Raw genomic sequence first — 16836 nt, 5'->3', positions numbered from 1 at the left:
GCTGTTGCCACTACCTTTGTTCGAGACGATCGTGTTGACAGTGCTTGCTGTGTTTGACTTCACTAGCCTTTTGTGCTGGACAGGCTCGCATTGCTTGCTCTAGCGTGGCACTCATCGCTCTTTCCAAACGGCCGATGCTTGTCGCCTAACATCACTGGCGCATCCAAGACCGCAAACAGGGCGTCATCTTCCCCGGGTACTGGACGTCACCGACTATACGGCGGCTGTTCGCACATGTGGTATCTGTATAACTTTATAAGCTATCTGACTGCCCGGTCGCACCCGCAAGCACACCATGTCGACATTCAAAGACCTCGGAAATGAACACTTTAAAGCTGGGCAGTTCAAAGAGGCCGAACAACTATACACCGAAGCGCAAGTCCATTCGTTACCACACCGCAGCCCTTTCTGCGGATGCTCGATTTTGCACTAACACTTCAGGCACACAGTATTCAGTCCCAGTCACGCACAGACCCAAAAGTCTTCCAGAACCGCGCCCTCGCCCGCATCCGCCTGTCCAATTACTCCGATGCCGAGTCGGATGCTAGGAAAGCACTTGAACTATGGAACCCGAAGAAGGACGTCTCCATGAAGGCGCACTACTACCTAGCACAATCCCTCCTCTCACAACGCCACGTCGGGGAGGCTCTCAATGAGGCACAGATAGCTTATCGCATGGCCTTGTCTCTCAAAGACAGCTCAGCAGAACTAATCTCACAGTTCATCCTCCGCGCCAAGCAGGCGCAATGGTCTGCTCGAGAGACGGCGCGATTGCGGGAGCTGAGCTCGACGTTAGCGGCCGTTGAAGACCTGCTGGACCGCCAGCTGGAGACCGACCTAGCCGATCTCAATGCACAGGTCGAAGCTGGCACGCTAGGCGCCACGGGCCGCGACGAGGAGCGGTCGACTATCGAGCGGATTTCACAGAGCGGCGGCGGAGTATCAGAGCCGCTTTTGCGAGCCAGAATACAGCACAGCCTGAATATCAGGAGCGCAAGGTACCAGATTATCTAATTGATACCATTACGTTTGAGGTCATGCACGACCCGGTCGTGACGCCCTCGGGAGCGAGCTACGAGAGGGTTGGCTTGTTGAAGCATCTCAAGGCCACAGGTCTGGATCCGCTGACGAGAGAGCCCTTGACGGAGTCACAGCTGTATCCGAATGTGGCGTTGCGTAATGCGTGCGCAACTTTCCTGGAGGAGAACGGGTGGGCAGTCGACTACTAGGTCCCTTGACATTCGTCCGGGATCTTGCGAGTTGGTAAGGCTGTAGGTGGAAATTCCGCTCTCGGAGCCCGGCAGAAGGCAAAGCGATAAAGATATCGACGTCCATCACGATTCACTCCGCTGCTCCAATCGCTATGTATTGGTACGTCTAACATGAAGGCGTCAAGCATCAAGCCGCAAAAGCCCTTGTCATAGTCCTTCCGGCTATCGTATATCCAATGCCTTGTCCTGCACGCTCCTGCCTCATCGCGCTTTATTCCACAGCGCGCTCGCCGTATCCCGAATCCTCCGTTCCTGCGCCGCAATCTGCTCCGCCGTCTGGCCCCTCCCGTGCCCTCTCGAGTCGATCTCCATGGCATCCCCACCCTCTTGCGTGGGAGGACCCGACCCACCCTTCGCCGCCTCCGACTGCGTCTGCCCCTGCCCATCCATAACCTTACTCCCATCCACCGCCTCATCCCTCGGCTTCGGATCAATCTGCATCGGCTCCCCTCCGCCCACCGCCTGATGCATCAACCCACCCCCCTCCCGCAACTTGTTAATCGCCCTCACCGTATCAATCGCCTTATGCAGCGTCCTCCGCGCATTGAAATTCTTCTTCACAATGGGCAACAGGTCCTTTCCTTCCCCGACCCCACCGCCAACGGGTGTATCCGGACTCGTCGGGTCTAAAGGTTTGATCCACGCGTGTTGGAGGGCTTGGTGGGAAGTCATGCGGTGGTTGGGGTCGACGGTGAGGCAGCGCCGGATGAAGTCGCGGGCGCTGTCGGAGACGTTGCGCCAGTATTCGAGCGGGGTGAAGGAGTAGTCTGCAGCGAGGATTGCTTGCATTTCTTCGAGGTTGCTGTCGCGGTCGAAGGGGGTGTAGCCGCAGAGGAGGAAGTAGGTTATTACGCCGATGGCCCAGATGTCGCTGGGCTGGGGTCAGCATGCGGAAGGGTAGTGAGATGTATGAGGTTTCTGCTTGTGGAAAAGGGCAGGGTGGGTGGCTGGCTTACACAGGTTTTCCATGCCCAGTCTTCTTGAATATCTCCGGTGCCATGTAGCCTGGTGTGCCGCACGTGGTGGTCAAAACGTGGAACTGCTCCTCGTCCATGATTCTCGAGAGGCCAAAGTCTGCTATCAAAAGGTCGGCGTTGTCTTCGGGAGTGCGAAAGAGGAGGTTCTCGGGCTTGAGGTCGCGGTGGACGATGCCGTGGTCGTGGAGGTATGCTACGGCGGAGAGAGTTGCGCGCATCAGGTCGGCGGCGTCGGATTCGAAATAGGAGCCTTTGCGGCATATTCGGTCGAAGAGCTCACCGCCGAGAGCGAGGTCGGTCACAAGGTATACTGCGAGGAGAGTCAGTCCGGCACCATGTGTGTGGAGGCAGCGGGCTCGACTGACGGTTGTTCATGGTTTCGAAATAGTCCACCAGGGTTAGGATATTTCTGTGCCCGACTGATACTCTCTTGAGGACTGCGATCTCATTTCGGACCTGATCGCTGCATTAGGCCGAGGATTTCTGACCATAGGGCAAGCTCACCATGTGCTCTCGACCGGCCATGAGGCGCTTGTTAATGACTGCTCTGGTATCAGCACTGATCTCTTGGACTAGGTCAGGGCAGATCAACCTTTGGCAGCATAGTAGCGACCGGTGTCGATATGCACACACTCCTTGACAACCGAATATGATCCTGCGCCCAAGGTCTTGCCTGTGTTGCTATCAGAACTGCTCACATGCACGAGGCGGACTTGTTGTACCTGTCTTGTACCTGCATGGTTGAACCTGTGGCTTTTGCGGCGCCTGAGCTGCCATCTTAACTCGGCTTGGGAGGCCAAATGCTCCGCGGGAATCAGGAGTGGCAGCGGTCGAGGTCTACTGCCGTGATCATGAGCTTGCAATCATCCCGCAGAAACAAGTGCACTCTCATACCTATAGATATGCTCCGAAGTGTGGTGCGGGGCAACAGCTTCCGTACAGTGTGTGGTGGAGGTCGTCGGCAGGACAATCCGAGTCAGAACTGGAGCGAGTCAAAGCGACGAGAAGGGCAGTGACAGCGTCTGCAAGAATGAACGAGTGTCTAAGGATGAATAGTTGCGCACAACATGAAAAGGGCACCGCAGCGGCTGAAGCCATCCAATGCATGTGTCTCGGCTTGCTGACATGGGGGCCGTCAGGCGCAAGTGGGATCTGGTGGGGTCCTGCTAGAGGCGACCCCGGGGAGGATCTTTGGTGAGCGGAACTTGAATGGGCCAATTGTCATGCCGAGTAGCGACGAAAGGTACCTGACTAGATCGCGAGATCTAAATGAAGATAAAGGTCTGATTACATTGACAATGGCTGGTCAAGTAAGTCGGTGTACTTCAGTCTCAAATATCACACCATTTCTATACGGGAAATCTCTCGCCATACTTCCCTCTATTGTCCATGCTAAAGATCAGAACGGCCATCGTGTGCCGTATAAAGAGCCCGAGTATGCCGCATGCTATCTGTAACACCAGGAGTTCATTATTGAGGCGATCTTCTCGCAATGGCCCTCTCCATACAAGCCAGAGATTGATGAGGGTGAGATTACTCGTCTCTGATATTCGATTCGTCGCCGGGTCAATCGTAAGTTGGATCAGACGCATTCTCTCCAGCAAAAAGAACGCCGCTGTAAGTGTCTTGCTCGGCGGCCGGTCCTCCCATTTCGTAACACTCGGCTCGCGGAGACCAGTCCTGGCGTTGAACCTAGGTAGTCGATGCCTTGGGCATGGAATGATCTTGAAGAGCTGTGGCACACTGTAGACGAAATTGAATATCTGTGGTATGAATAACAAAAGCAGAGTCTTGCTGAAGTGAGCCATGATGGCAACACATGCAAAAGTCATACCAGCAACATAGCAGTATGTGTCTCCAACGAAAACGCGGGCAGGGTACCGATTGTGGATGTATAGAGCTGTCGACACACCCATGAATGGGAGTAGAAGATACAGTGTCATCAGGTGTGACTCCGTCGCCGGATGGGGCCGAGTTGCGTATCCGTTGTTGAGGATTGGGTTGCCTGGAAAGGGCACGAGGTACAAAGAGGAATTGAGAACGAGCAGGCCAGCGATAACCAGAGACTGCCCAACTTCCAACCCGTTGATTCCCGCGAGGATGTTGATCGAGTTCGGGGCGAAAATAGATATCGCAGCCATAAAGGCATAGTAAAGGGGACCGAGATGGATGAGTCGAGCGCCATTCGGCATATATGGTACAAGAAAATTAGGAACAACCACAGAAGTGACCCCGAAGTCGACATAGTATACAATGAGCAGCGGGATGCAGGCAATTGCCGGAATGAAGAACTTGTGTCGCCACCGAAGATCGAGAATGTCGTCTGCCAGACCCAGAATCGTCGTTGCTTGAAGCGTATTCAGCACCGACTGATATGATCCTAGCTTTGAATGCGGGAAGCGCTGTAGGAACCGGCCTGTCTCAATCTGCGTGACCGTCAAGACGACATCTCGGTTGCCACCGCCTGACGTAGCCGCAACAATATCCTTGTAGAAGACGAATGGTATAAATGCAATGAGGATCAGGAGATACACTGCCGATGCTACAGCACCCATGCATTCTGGAAGCTCCTTGGGAATAGCCTTCCCTAAATCCTTCCCTTTCAGCCCGGCCTTCATAAACGATGGACCAGACCATCGTACGAAGCATATGTTGAGGTAAACGCAATGCCGGAGAATGCAAGCGAGGCAACTAGCGGAGCTCCTTCGTCCTCGAAAGTGTTGGCCAAGATCGCAGTACAAATGCCGAAAGCTGCAAGCAGGCTCCAGGTTTCGGAACGCGTGAGGTCGGCAGCCATAGTGGCAAGCTGTGCAAGGGTGGCGCCTCGAAGTGAGTGGGTATGTGCTAGCAGTGGACTTCAATCACCACTGTGATGCTGGGAAAAAGAGTGCGAAGCAGTGCCAATCTGCAGTGATCGTTGATTGATGGTATCGCGTAGCATCAACGGCGATGCGGTAGACTTGCGCGCAGCAGCATTCCATGCTTTTTCAGGGTGCTCATGGCTGCTGAGTCGATGGCGACGTGGAAGGAATGACTGACATGAATTTGGTAGAAAGGATAGTTGTCCTCAAGTGAGTGACTTCTTCGACATATTGGAAGTGGAGCCGTCCGATTGCGGAAAGTGTCGACTTCCTCGCCTCTGCACCTCATGGCACAACTAGAAGGATTGCCTTTCTGCTCGATAGTGCCAACACTATGGATGTCAGAACCATAGTCGGCGAAGTACTTGCGGGGTAAGACTATGGTCTAGGTTCATGCGATCTTGTATTGGTGTCCTCGAGTCTTAAGCGACCGCGCAGAACACGCGTTGGACTCTCCACGAAACCTGGTATGAGCGCCAAGGGCGGACGCTAGGCTGTCTGATGCGCACAGGCTCGACAGTATGGACGGGATCGATCAGTTCGAGCCATCGCACGAGGATCGGGTGACAGTACTGAGCACGAACTTTGACGGATCCAGAATCCTTACTGCTTCTACAGATCACCGCATCAAAGTATGGAGCAGAGATGGCGACACAGGTGAAAGGCAGCTGATCGAGACGTTCACTGCACACGATGCGGACATCAGAGACGTATGTAGTTGATACACTTGTCGACCAGAGCCACTGACTTGCCCAGGCCAAGTTCACGAGCCCGTCCGTCGGCAACTATATCGGCACCGTGGCTGCAGATTTGAAGTTCCAGCTATGGGAAGAGGATGCCTCCCAGGCATACAACTCCGGTCGACGGTATCGCGCCATTGCTTCGATACCATCCACGCCACGCGTTCCGTTCACGTCGCTCGATTTCAGAACGGTAGACTATTTGTACACCTATCTGGCTCTCATAGACCGCCAAGGTCTTCTCTCCATCTATGAGCCAACTTCCGCAGATGAGATGAAGGACTGGACATTGTTGGATCAGTTCCATGTGTGCTCTCCCGTACCTGGAAGGGGCGATGAAACGAGCTTCAAGCTACAATGGGACCACAACGAGTTGCCTCTCGCATACACCAACTCGCTGTCAGATGACAATAAGCAGCTCAGCTTGATCGTTTCGAGCATGCAAGATGTAAAGATCTTCTGCTCGCGGGAAGAATCGGATAAGGACAGCACAAATCACGATCCAAGTGCAGGATCGCACAGACTCACCTTCCACGAGTGCTTTCACCTCCCTGCACATCCTGCCTTGGTGCGCAATATCGCCTGGAGTTCATACAATATTCGTGGCTTAGAGCGAATAGCCACAGCATGCAAGGACGGTATAGTAAGAGTGTTTGAGCTCTCTGTTGTACCTCAATCCAGTCAGCAGAACGGCGATGCAAGGTCCTCCTATGGGAGGAGCTCCCGCAGTCGCCCCCAACCGCAGTCTTCATTGACGCATGCTATTACCGGCCGATCTGGAGGCAGCGGCGGAAGCAACTCTATTGACCAAAGAGTGATAGATCTGCCCTGGACGTACAAGATCGAAGATGTGTCAGAGCTGCCAGGCCACGGAGACGCCTGGACGGTGACCTGGGACGGGACAGGGCAGATCCTGATGTCTGGTGGGAGTGACGGCGTTACGAGAATCTGGAGAAAGAGCATTTCCACTGGCAAATGGATGTTGTTCGCAGACCAAGCGGTCGATTTCGAGGGCGATGATGTCGATGAAGAGCAGGAATCATGATAATTGGCTTCTGCCGAGCCAGCGCCGTACTCCGTAAGGTCAAGTTGAGCTGTTGGGGTGTCTCTGAGCCTCTGCACTTTTGCTTCAGGGACAAAAGCGGGGACGCCAAGGCATAGACGAACCTCAAAGCAAACCTGTCTAGGTGATTGTCTACATTGTTGCTCGTTATTGCGTGAATATACGACACCAAATGTCGTCGTAGAAGTGCAACATCATGTCTGATCCGGCCTTTGCGTCCATCAAATCGAGTCCTACCCACCAGGAGCTTCTGCGCCACCCATCGCTTGCGGAAACTGACGCCGACCATAGAGAAGCTTTTAGCCACAACCGCAAACGAAGTGTCGACCAGATCAGCGGCGGTACCGGCGACAACCAGGGCACGCGCAAGGGACGCGCATGTCTAGCCTGTCGAAAGCTCAAGGTCAAATGCGACTCCCTCGAGCGTGGTGATGCCGGGTGCTCGAGGTGTCAGCGGCTGGGCCTGGAATGTGTAACTTCGAAGCGTCTGAGGATCAGCCTGGATGATGACGGGTAAGTCGAAGGTTGCAACAAGTGTCGGTGGAAAGACATGCTGACTTGCATGCACAGTATTACGCATCCATCCTTTCTCAGGCTTGAGAGGGCGACAGAGGACATCCTCGCCAAGCTCAAAATGCGTAAGTCTCCGCCTATTCATGCGTGGTCGGCTTGTCGTCGTGCGAGTGCCATCATATGGTTAGAACGTAGCCACAGAAGCGCTCTGTGCTGAACAACGATACTGACAAGGCCCTTCACAGCCGCTCTAGAAGCTTATTCAGAGGTCCACCACAAACACGAGGACAAACACCAAGAACCTCTTTCAGTGGCACAGACTACACGCGACAACTCTTGTGAGCCCGAAAATAAGGTTGAGCAGCATGACATTGCCGGTGCTCCTATGGAAGGGCTTTTCGAAGCTACCCAATTGAATACGCTCCGTGCCAGATTGCGTGGGGATCCGAACAAGAAGAGTTCACGGCGGAAGCTGGAAGCAGATCTAATCTCCCAAGGCATAATTACTCTCGACGAAGCCGAGGAAATGCTGCAGCTGTGAGTCCTAAGCCGACTACTATCGCTGGGTCACTAACAGCTACAGGTACAAGACTTCGCTCTCGCGCTATCTTTACGACGCGACCATCACAGAGGACCGCACTCTTTCCAGCGTCCGCGAATCCTCAACCCTCTTCTTCACAGCCATTATGTCAGTGTCTTCGTTGCATATACCCGGTAAGGAGGACGTTCATGCCTCGATAACCAAGCAGCTCCGAGATCTTATCGCCTCTTCGATGTTTGACCGATTTCATACGCTGGAGGATATACGTGCGCTTACCATCGCTGCATTTTGGCTACCTGACCTCAGCTGGAAACTTTCTGGGCACTGCGTACGCATGGCTACTGAGCTCAACCTTCATCAAGCATTCTACAAGGCATTCTATTCAGCTAAGCAGACTTCTCAAGAGCGCAAACACGCTTTCGAAAAGGCTCGCCTCTGGTATCTCTTGTATGTACTCGATCACCATTTCTCGATTGCCTATGGTCGACCACCTGTCACTGCGGAGCTTCAAGCCATCAAAGAAACGGATGTCTTCCTGCGTGCGCCTGAGTGCAGTCATTCAGATCGCCGCGTCCTATCACAGGTGACTCTGTTCGCGATCCTCTCACGAGCTTATAACGTCTTTGGTCTTGAAGCGGAGCGTCTTCTCGACGGCGACGACGTCACTCTCCTCACGCACGCACGATTCATCGAGGACCTCGAGCGATGGCGCCAACAATTCCGGCACTATCTGCAGGTTGATCCTCACGTGGGCGACTACCCTGCGATCGGTGTTGATCTCCACTACAACTTCGGCAGCATGATGCTCAACTCGCTAGCGCTACGGGGGCGGTCTCTGTCGTCCATAAGCACGCTACCATCGACATTACGGCCACTAGCCCTGCATGCCATCGAAGCGGCCCATCGGATCCTTCAAATTGTTCTGGAGAGACCCGAGATCAAAGAGTCCCTGGTCGGCGTCCCACTGTACCTCCACACAATGATTGCATTCGCGGTCGTCTTCCTGATCAAAATGTCGCCGCGCTGGCATCTGATTGGCGTCACGATCGATGTGGCCACCCGTACGAAGCCGTTGATCGAGGCAATAATAGTAGAGATGCGGACCGCGAAGGCGGGCGCGAATCACATCCTTTACAGCATGGCTACCGGGTTCGAACGCCTGCTTCGACGCAGCATGGGCACGAATGGCGACCATCACTCGCGACAAGGCCCGACGCTCCCACCAATACTTACTGCCGAGCACGGTGGCCCAGCTCGACATTATTCCGCGCCCGTGTTGCCGACTGTTCGTCAGCAGGGTCAGGATCAATACCAGCAAAGTCCAGGGTTTGGAGGCCAACCCAATTACGGCATCAGTCCATCGTCAGGCGCGACGTTCAGCGGTTGGGCGACTGAAGATGACATGCTTTGGAGCATGGGCATGGGTTACGATCTGCTGGCCAACGCACCGGATGCGAGCCTGAACATGCCGAGCAGTTACGCGTTTGCGGACTTGATGTACCCGCAGGGATCAACGTGACCGCCCTTGATTCTGGAGAGCCACGACAACGTCTGAGCGCGGATCAAGCTCAGGAACTTCATTCTGACGGAACGTTCCCACGCGTCTACCTGGTAGCTGGATATTCTGAGTATGGAAGCACAAGTTCGGCGTCGTGAGTCATATCGCAAGTATACAGCTGGGACTACGAGCCGCTGTGGACTTTCACCGCTACAGCAACAGCGACAGTCTCGAGCGTTCTTCCAGGCTCAATCTGGTGTCGTGCCTCGAGTTGCGAGTAGGCATTGCAGCTATGCTTTGTTGGACTGGTGCTGGGTAAGAGACCTGCTAACGCACGTAAACCCTTCGTGTGATTGTAAATCATGCCGGCCATCGACTCGACAGGAGGCCGTGCTCCCGCGACGCGCTGCTCCTGCAACGATACAGGCTCTGCGGGAATGGCAGGCATCGCCAGGCAGAACTACCGACGCCAAGACGGCGGCTTGCTTGACGTGAGGAGGATTGACCGATCATTGGCTGACCAGCTCGTGTTCGCTTTGCAGGTCCTTTGCGAAGCTTGAACGAGCACAGGAAGCGGGACAGTCACTCGGAGGCTTCAACATTGAATTTGTGATCGACAGACACGCTGTCCAGTGCTGGCAACGAAGTGAATATAAGTATGTGACCATCTAGCTGGACAATTCAGGTCAAATCCAAACCAGCAACTCAAGCTTCGCCGAACCACTTTCGACAAAGACCGACAACCCAGAAAGACCTTCAGCGCAAGTATCCACAACATGGCGACTACTACCACTGTTCAGGTCCGACATGATCCTCTGCCTCAACAAACTGCCATCGCTAACTCTTACCCCAGCAAGTCGTCGACAGAAACACCTACCTCCCAGCTCGCCTCTCCCTGCTGGCGAAGGAAAAGGAAGCCACCCGTCTCCGTGACGCGATCAGCGCGGAGCGTAAAATGCTCGGCGTCGTCGCGATCGAAAAGGACTACAAGTTCATCGACCCAGCCCGCCCTGACCAACCTCTGTCTCTCCGCGACCTCTTCACCGACCGCAAGCAACTCATCATCTACCACGCCATGTTCGCGCCCTCCGACGACCCCTCATCCCAAGCCTGTCCTTCTTGTACCCTCTTCTTGGATCATGTTCCGCATCTGGAGCACCTACGCAGCCACAATACCAATTTCGTGGTGGTGAGTCGTGCAAAGCCGGAGCAGATCGCGCGCTACAAGGCCCAAATGGGCTACGGAGACCGCTCCCGCTGGGTCAGTAGCTATGGCTCGGACTTCAACTATGATTTCGGGGTGACGCTGGACGGGGTCAAAAACGACACCTACAATTTCCAGCCTGCGAGTCATTGGCGGGAGCGGGGGATGGAGTTCTTCACGAGTGGGGAGCAGCCGGGCCATAGCGTTTTTGTTTTGGGTGGAGAGAATAGGGGCGTGGGTATTGGGGAGGAAGGGAAGGTGTACCATAGTTATAGCACGTATGGGAGGGGTGGGGAGGAGGTGATGGGGACATTGAGGTGGTTGGACATGACGCCGTTGGGCAGGCAGGATGGGAGCGTGGATGGGGCGGACGGGGTGGGATATCTGAGGCGGGGCGAGTACACGGAGAGGGACATTGGAAAGAATGAGTGATGACCGTGGAGTGTTGCTCGAACTCGATCGAGTTCGAGAAATACTGTAATCAAGGCGTGGTGTGTTTCATTCCTGAGCTGGTGCATAAGCAGCCAGATCAGCCCAACCTACTTCTGCTGTATATGGAGTGTTGAAATCATAGTAGTCCTCTGTCCACGTGTCGCTCGTGACGTTGTTCGGCAATTGGTCGGGCATAGCCATATCGGCTATATCGTCGAGCTCCTGCGTTTGTTCTTGCTGATCCGGTGAGATCATAGTGTCTGGGGACGTAACACTGCCTGATGTGACGTGCTTCTGACTGGCGCTCTTGTCAAGCATGTGCGTCCGTGAATCAAGTAGCGTAATTGCTGCGCTGAAAAGCTCGGTACTCTTGGCATTGATACGCAGCGCCCAACGATATTCCGCGAGCCGCTTTCTGTACATCTCTTGCTCTTCGAGCGTAAGGGCCGTTGCCTGTAGGATTGCGGCGAGAAGGCCAATGATTGCCAAGCCGGCGCTTGACGAGAAGTACCAGAAGCTCTGCAGGTGCTCTCCCTTGAGACGACCTACAAACGCCAAGGCAGCATCGAATCTGTCATTAGCGGCTTTTCGGGCGACGGCTATCAGATCTGGCCGGTCCTGGGAGTAAGCGCAGGCGCGCAAAATGGCACGATGGAGTGTCACCTCAGCGGTGTAGTAGGCAAGGTGCAGGTAGCCAACCGAGGAGAGCTTCCTCGATACTGTTTCTTCGACGGATAAAGAATTAGGGATGCTGGTGTACCAGGCTTTCAGCTCTAGCTGCAACGGCTTCGCTTGCTCCAGCGCGGCCTGCAAATGCAGGGGATGTTTTGCAACCTTCAGCGTGAAGAACTGATCCAAGATGCGAGCGACAATCTTCGTTAGCGTGACCATGTACATGAAGGTCTGCTTGCCCTGCTCGATTGCTGCACTTCCCTCTTCGTCGTTGTCATCAATGGCGGTCTCGGGAAAGTCCGTACCCGAAAGCGTTGGAACGTCAAAATCGTCGTCCTTGATGTGAGATCCACGTCCATGGATCAGGGCTGCCCATTTGTCTTGCATGTACATAGCCCATGCAACCCTTTTGCGAACTCCTCTTTCCCAGTCGGCACCTGCCATAGTGTAGGATCTGAATTCAGACCAAGATTCTGCGACATAGCTAGAAGCAGGCCAGTTATGGCCCAAGTGGCAGCGGCAGGAGATTGCATCAGAACCAGACCGCCCTGAAGGTCCGAGATCTTGGGCCTCTTATGAGCATTGAAGAGCATTCGCTGGACCTTTGTCTCCAGAACTTCGGCATTCGGCTTGGGCAAGTCAGCGAGCTCATAGCTATACGACCACCAATTCAGGGCCATCACATAGACAGCACCAAGTCCTATGGGCGTGCTCTCCCGATAGCTTCTACCATGCTTCTCCAGGAAGACGTTCTTGTGGAGAATGGGGAAACTCGGGTGTACAATGCGAAAGTATAGCGCCACGAGCTGGGCGCCATACGGTTTTATGCAGTCCTCAATCTCGTCGAGGTCTGCGAAGTCTGAAGCTATCTGATCCGGCCTGTCTGGCGTCAGGACGAAGATTGTGTCATGGTCAGCGTATCGAAGGGTCTGTGGCGGCTTCAGACCTAGACCAGATTGCTTCGCCAAGCTAATGTCGAAGTTCCCCGATGAGCCGACGACTTCGATCGTCTGTCGATTTTGATGACCGAGGGTCTGGGCCAAGAGGCTGTTGGTGGGCAGCGTCGTAGGACTCGTTGAATAATGCTCATCTGAATCAGCTCTCCCTAAGATTGATGGTCTCTGGCGACCATTATCATCGACTGGCACCTCTGCGACAGGACCCGCTCGTTTCTTGCTGGGCGCACTCTGTACGTATGTGCATTGGGTGTTCCGAGAGACACACAAGACGCAGTCTGCTGCCGCTTCCGAGCCAAATAGGCACCGAATCCTTCTGCGGCGACAGTTATCGCATGGCCGCTGCGGTCGTCTCCTCGCACCATTCATGGCAGGGTTGCCTGGAACACGGGCATTCGAACATGCTGCTGTGCATGATGGAGGATGCTGAACGTCTAGGTACAAGGACGGACCTTGGTAGTTCTTGACATGGAGTTGATGATAGGAGATAGGAGATAAGTACCTGCCAAGTCGAGCCAAGTTGTGTCGCCGTGCCTGTCAATGCCGACGCGCCTTTGCCTTCAGGCTTCATCTCAACACTCGGTCGAAATCGACTTTCTCCATGGGTGTGTGGTTGAGCATAGCGTCCAGTATCAACATACCGGCCAGCAGTTGATCCACAATCTTGACATCTCGCTTTTCTGCATCGAAAGCCTTGCGGACCCATGCCTCCTTGCCTCCCAGGATAACGCCGCCCATGCACACAATGTCGACGGTCGCATCACTCTTCTCAATCAGTTCTGTCGTCGCTTTGACAATCTTCATCCCGGCACGTTGTTCGTGACCGGGCTGCAGGTCTTGTAGACCGATGTGTGTCGCGCAGGTCCCTGCAAACAGCTTTCGGGCTTGCGGGCTTCCCAGCAAGCGATTCACACTCGTGTCCAGCATATCTTCGTATACAACTGCAGTCGTCACAATGCCAAAGGTCGAGGACTCGCCGACGAGTGCGATCGCAGCGAGTATACTAGCTTCGAATATCGAGACAACCGGTTTACCTCTCACTGCAGCTCTGAGCATGTTTACCAAAGGGTGATCCGCATAACACGCCGCCAGAAAGCCATCGAACTCGTGTGCGATTCCCAGAAGCAGCGGCAAGCACTGTGATGCGCTTTCACTCAAGTCTCCTTCGCTCTTGATCATCGCAGGACCTTGTGGACTCGTCCAATAAGTATAGTCATACTTGTATGGGAAGTCCAGTTCCGCGATTACTGGCTTGAACGTCTCAGTTATTGAGGTACTTGTGTTCGGATTAATGACCAGAATCCTTCTCGGGCTGCCGACTAAGAACATGATTGTCGAAACAGATCCTGCTGTAGGCAACGATAGGATCGAGGCCGCAGAGTGAGATCGATGTGTGCTTTCGCAGGATATCGCGCATGGTGAGTATTCCCCGATATGCTAAATATTGAAAAGTAGTTCGTGGTGTACATCAAGCGCAGCCCGCGGCCCCGGGAACCCTCTGTGGCAGCTAAGCCATCGATGTGCAAGTCGCGCCCGCGGGCACAGGCGCGAGCCCGCGCGGGCAAGCATGCCCCAACTCAAAGGCCCCGCGATTTCGCGTCGCAGTCCCAGCGCCTTGGGACCCGCGATAGGGCAGAAAATGATGCTCAAGCAGCCATTGTGATTGGCTCGCGTGGTTTGTATTCACTGCCTTATCTCAACGGGCTTCAACTTGGCATCCAAGCCAGCACAGTATATATTCGAAGTGCCCTCTGACAGACCGTTCACGATGTACTACAGCAAGACAAGCAACAAAATCGATCATCAACGTAACGATCACCAACCGGATCATCATCGATCAGAACCATGACGGTTCACGCGCATGCAGCCATGACTGGAGTCGAAAACACAGACATGAAGTATGCTGTCTCCGAGAAAGTCACTGTCACATCAGACGATATGTCCGCGAAAAGCGAACTCTCAACCCCTGCCGCTGAGCCAGGAGTCTTGACCGGAACGATCTTCATCGACCCCGAAAAGGAGCGTGCAGTCCTGAAGAAGTTCGACAAATACCTGCTCCCACAAGCATTCGTCTTCATCCTGCTTAACTATCTGGACCGGTCCAATCTGGGTAACGCCCGCATATTTGGCTTCGAAAAGGACATCGGCCTGGTCAATAATGAGTTCGGTAACCTGGTAACCCTATTTTTCGTGCCTGTAAGTCTATCCGCTTTTTGTATGCCTGTACCATCGGTGGACGAGGACACAGTCTCGATTCGGCATTGGGGTAGTTCGGACATTGTCTCGGGGCTCCATATTCATGGGCGAGAGTTCGCTATCTGCAAAGCCCTCCTGGCGGGTGGATGACGATCGTCTGGCCTCGAGTCCCTTTCCCTTCCACTATCTTTCGCGATGCCACAAACTCCTGGCTTAGGCTAACCGATACCGGCAGTACATTGTCACGGAAGCGCTCTGGGTTACCGCTGTGAAGCGATTTGGCGCGAATAAGGTCATCACTGTCGCTCTGGTTGGCTGGTGCTCCGCAACAATTGCCACAGGATTCGTTCAGAACTACCACCAAGCTCTCGCCTGCAGGATGTGTCTTGGCCTCTTCGAAGCTGGGGTGGCTCCGGCCTTCACCTTCATCTTCACGACGATCTACAAGCGCGAGGACACAGCGAAGCGTGTTGCTCTCATCAACTTCAGCAACGCGGTGTCTGGAGCCTTCGGAGGATTGTAAGTCGAAAGTCTGTCTCCATCTTCCGCGACGAGGCTAACGAGATTGACAGGTTCGCATACGCAATCCAAACTATGGGTACTCAGCGAGGCCTGGAGTCCTGGAGGTGGCTTTTCATCATCGAAGGGGCTGTCTCTCTCTCACTCTGCGGTGGCTGCCTATGGTCGTTCCCCAACAAGCCCGAGACTGCCTGGTTCCTCAACGAAGACGACAAAGCATTGATGCAACTCCGCCGGCAGCGCGATGCGGCCTACAAAGGTGCAGATGACGAGTTCAGATGGGAATATGTTAGAGAAGCCATCAGCGATCCCTTCGTCTACGTCGCCAGTATCGCCTTCTTCACGTCCAGTGTTGCAATTTTCGGTACGTATACCTGTGAACCCAGATCGGGCGGGCATCAACCTCCCTTTTCTGGTTCTTCCTTGTGCACGTTCAATCTAACAAGTGCACAGGCTTTGGTACTTTCCTTCCAACAATCATCAAAGGGTTTGGCTATACGAGCTATCAGGCCAACTACCTGACGATACCGGTCTACGCTGTCGGCGCCATCTCCCTCTTGACACAAGCATACTGGTCCGATCGCCTCAAGCAACGAGCTCTATTTCTACTGATCTCAGCCTGTCCAGTGATGATCGCCTACATCATCTGCATTGGCACACCGAGCAAGATCGCTGGCTACATTGCCATGTTCATCCTTGTCACTGGAGTGTACTCCGTCTCATGTCTGCTCATGACTTGGGTTGCCACAAACTTGGTTCCAGACTACAAACGCAGCGTCGGCCTCCCGATCTTCGCCAGCATCGGCAACTGCTCCGGCCTTGTAGCTGGCCAACTGTATCCAAAGAGCCAAGGCCCGCGCTACATCATGGGCAATTCGATTAGTGTAGGACTCGAGGCAATCGCTGCTGTCTTTGTGGTTCTCACATGGTTGTTGCTGCGGAGAAGGAATCAGCAGAAGGAGAAGCTGATCGCGGAGGGTGCCACTGACAATGGGCTCAAGGGCGACCGGGCGCTTGGGTTCAAATACATCCTGTAGAGAAAGAGGCCGAAGTACATATATCAGACCTGGCAAGAGCGAACTTCCTCCACTTAACGCACTGCTCTTTGTTTCCCTTCCAGATTTCGAAAATGCTCGGAGTGCTACTATACAGTACCACTTCCTAGATACTCCCCCGTATCCTCAATTGGCCTCTTTGCGATGACCGTAAGCATCTCTGCTCGACTTCCCATACCGGAAAGCCGGAAGCGCGTGTAGGAAGCCAACTGCGAAGGGTTTCAATGTAGCGGCGATTCTTATACTGCCGGGATACATTTTATGGCCGACGCATGCCTATCACCACTTGCTTTCGGCCCTCGTCCGTATTTGCCCCTCTCTTCTCCGTTCAACCCCAG

At 54.2% G+C, this 16836-nt stretch overlaps 9 protein-coding genes across 9 annotated transcripts; 5 read left to right on the top strand and 4 right to left on the bottom strand.

The window, feature by feature from the left end:
- Nucleotides 1-295: 295 nt before the first annotated feature.
- AB675_6379 (E3 ubiquitin-protein ligase CHIP) lies at nt 296-1229 on the top strand (the record flags this gene model as incomplete). The annotated part of the gene is made up of 3 exons (XM_018146665.1): nt 296-379; nt 442-939; nt 966-1229. The coding sequence occupies 3 exons, from the start codon at nt 296-298 to the stop codon at nt 1227-1229; spliced, it is 846 nt and encodes a 281-aa protein (XP_018004095.1).
- A 243-nt stretch (nt 1230-1472) lies between these two features.
- On the bottom strand, nt 1473-3025 carry AB675_6378 (Calcium/calmodulin-dependent protein kinase type I; the record flags this gene model as incomplete). The annotated part of the gene is made up of 6 exons (XM_018146664.1): nt 1473-2142; nt 2228-2558; nt 2614-2704; nt 2753-2790; nt 2841-2921; nt 2971-3025. The coding sequence occupies 6 exons, from the start codon at nt 3023-3025 to the stop codon at nt 1473-1475; spliced, it is 1266 nt and encodes a 421-aa protein (XP_018003888.1).
- A 572-nt stretch (nt 3026-3597) lies between these two features.
- On the bottom strand, nt 3598-4866 carry AB675_6377 (UDP-N-acetylglucosamine--dolichyl-phosphate N-acetylglucosaminephosphotransferase; the record flags this gene model as incomplete). Its single annotated transcript, XM_018146663.1, has 1 exon — nt 3598-4866. The coding sequence occupies one exon, from the start codon at nt 4864-4866 to the stop codon at nt 3598-3600; it is 1269 nt and encodes a 422-aa protein (XP_018004024.1).
- A 764-nt stretch (nt 4867-5630) lies between these two features.
- Nucleotides 5631-6894, top strand: AB675_6376 (Nucleoporin SEH1; the record flags this gene model as incomplete). The annotated part of the gene is made up of 2 exons (XM_018146662.1): nt 5631-5819; nt 5866-6894. The coding sequence occupies 2 exons, from the start codon at nt 5631-5633 to the stop codon at nt 6892-6894; spliced, it is 1218 nt and encodes a 405-aa protein (XP_018003714.1).
- Nucleotides 6895-7108: 214 nt separating this feature from the next.
- AB675_6375 (Transcriptional activator of proteases prtT) lies at nt 7109-9485 on the top strand (the record flags this gene model as incomplete). The annotated part of the gene is made up of 4 exons (XM_018146661.1): nt 7109-7425; nt 7483-7550; nt 7671-7962; nt 8009-9485. The coding sequence occupies 4 exons, from the start codon at nt 7109-7111 to the stop codon at nt 9483-9485; spliced, it is 2154 nt and encodes a 717-aa protein (XP_018003899.1).
- Nucleotides 9486-10240: 755 nt separating this feature from the next.
- On the top strand, nt 10241-11100 carry AB675_6374 (uncharacterized protein; the record flags this gene model as incomplete). The annotated part of the gene is made up of 2 exons (XM_018146660.1): nt 10241-10264; nt 10318-11100. The coding sequence occupies 2 exons, from the start codon at nt 10241-10243 to the stop codon at nt 11098-11100; spliced, it is 807 nt and encodes a 268-aa protein (XP_018003973.1).
- A 66-nt stretch (nt 11101-11166) lies between these two features.
- AB675_6373 (Transcriptional activator protein DAL81) lies at nt 11167-13097 on the bottom strand (the record flags this gene model as incomplete). Its single annotated transcript, XM_018146659.1, has 2 exons — nt 11167-12209; nt 12239-13097. The coding sequence occupies 2 exons, from the start codon at nt 13095-13097 to the stop codon at nt 11167-11169; spliced, it is 1902 nt and encodes a 633-aa protein (XP_018003764.1).
- Nucleotides 13098-13295: 198 nt separating this feature from the next.
- AB675_6372 (uncharacterized protein) lies at nt 13296-14057 on the bottom strand (the record flags this gene model as incomplete). The annotated part of the gene is made up of 1 exon (XM_018146658.1): nt 13296-14057. One exon carries the CDS (start codon nt 14055-14057, stop codon nt 13296-13298), a length of 762 nt encoding a protein of 253 aa, XP_018004093.1.
- Nucleotides 14058-14597: 540 nt separating this feature from the next.
- On the top strand, nt 14598-16480 carry AB675_6371 (putative transporter; the record flags this gene model as incomplete). Its single annotated transcript, XM_018146657.1, has 4 exons — nt 14598-14924; nt 15160-15443; nt 15497-15807; nt 15897-16480. 4 exons carry the CDS (start codon nt 14598-14600, stop codon nt 16478-16480), a joined length of 1506 nt encoding a protein of 501 aa, XP_018004163.1.
- Between the last annotated feature and the right edge of the window lie 356 nt (nt 16481-16836).

Source organism: Cyphellophora attinorum (assembly GCF_001299255.1).
Source record: "Cyphellophora attinorum strain CBS 131958 chromosome Unknown Contig4, whole genome shotgun sequence".
NCBI lineage: Eukaryota > Fungi > Ascomycota > Eurotiomycetes > Chaetothyriales > Cyphellophoraceae > Cyphellophora > Cyphellophora attinorum.
This window is presented reverse-complemented; position numbering and strand designations above follow the sequence as displayed.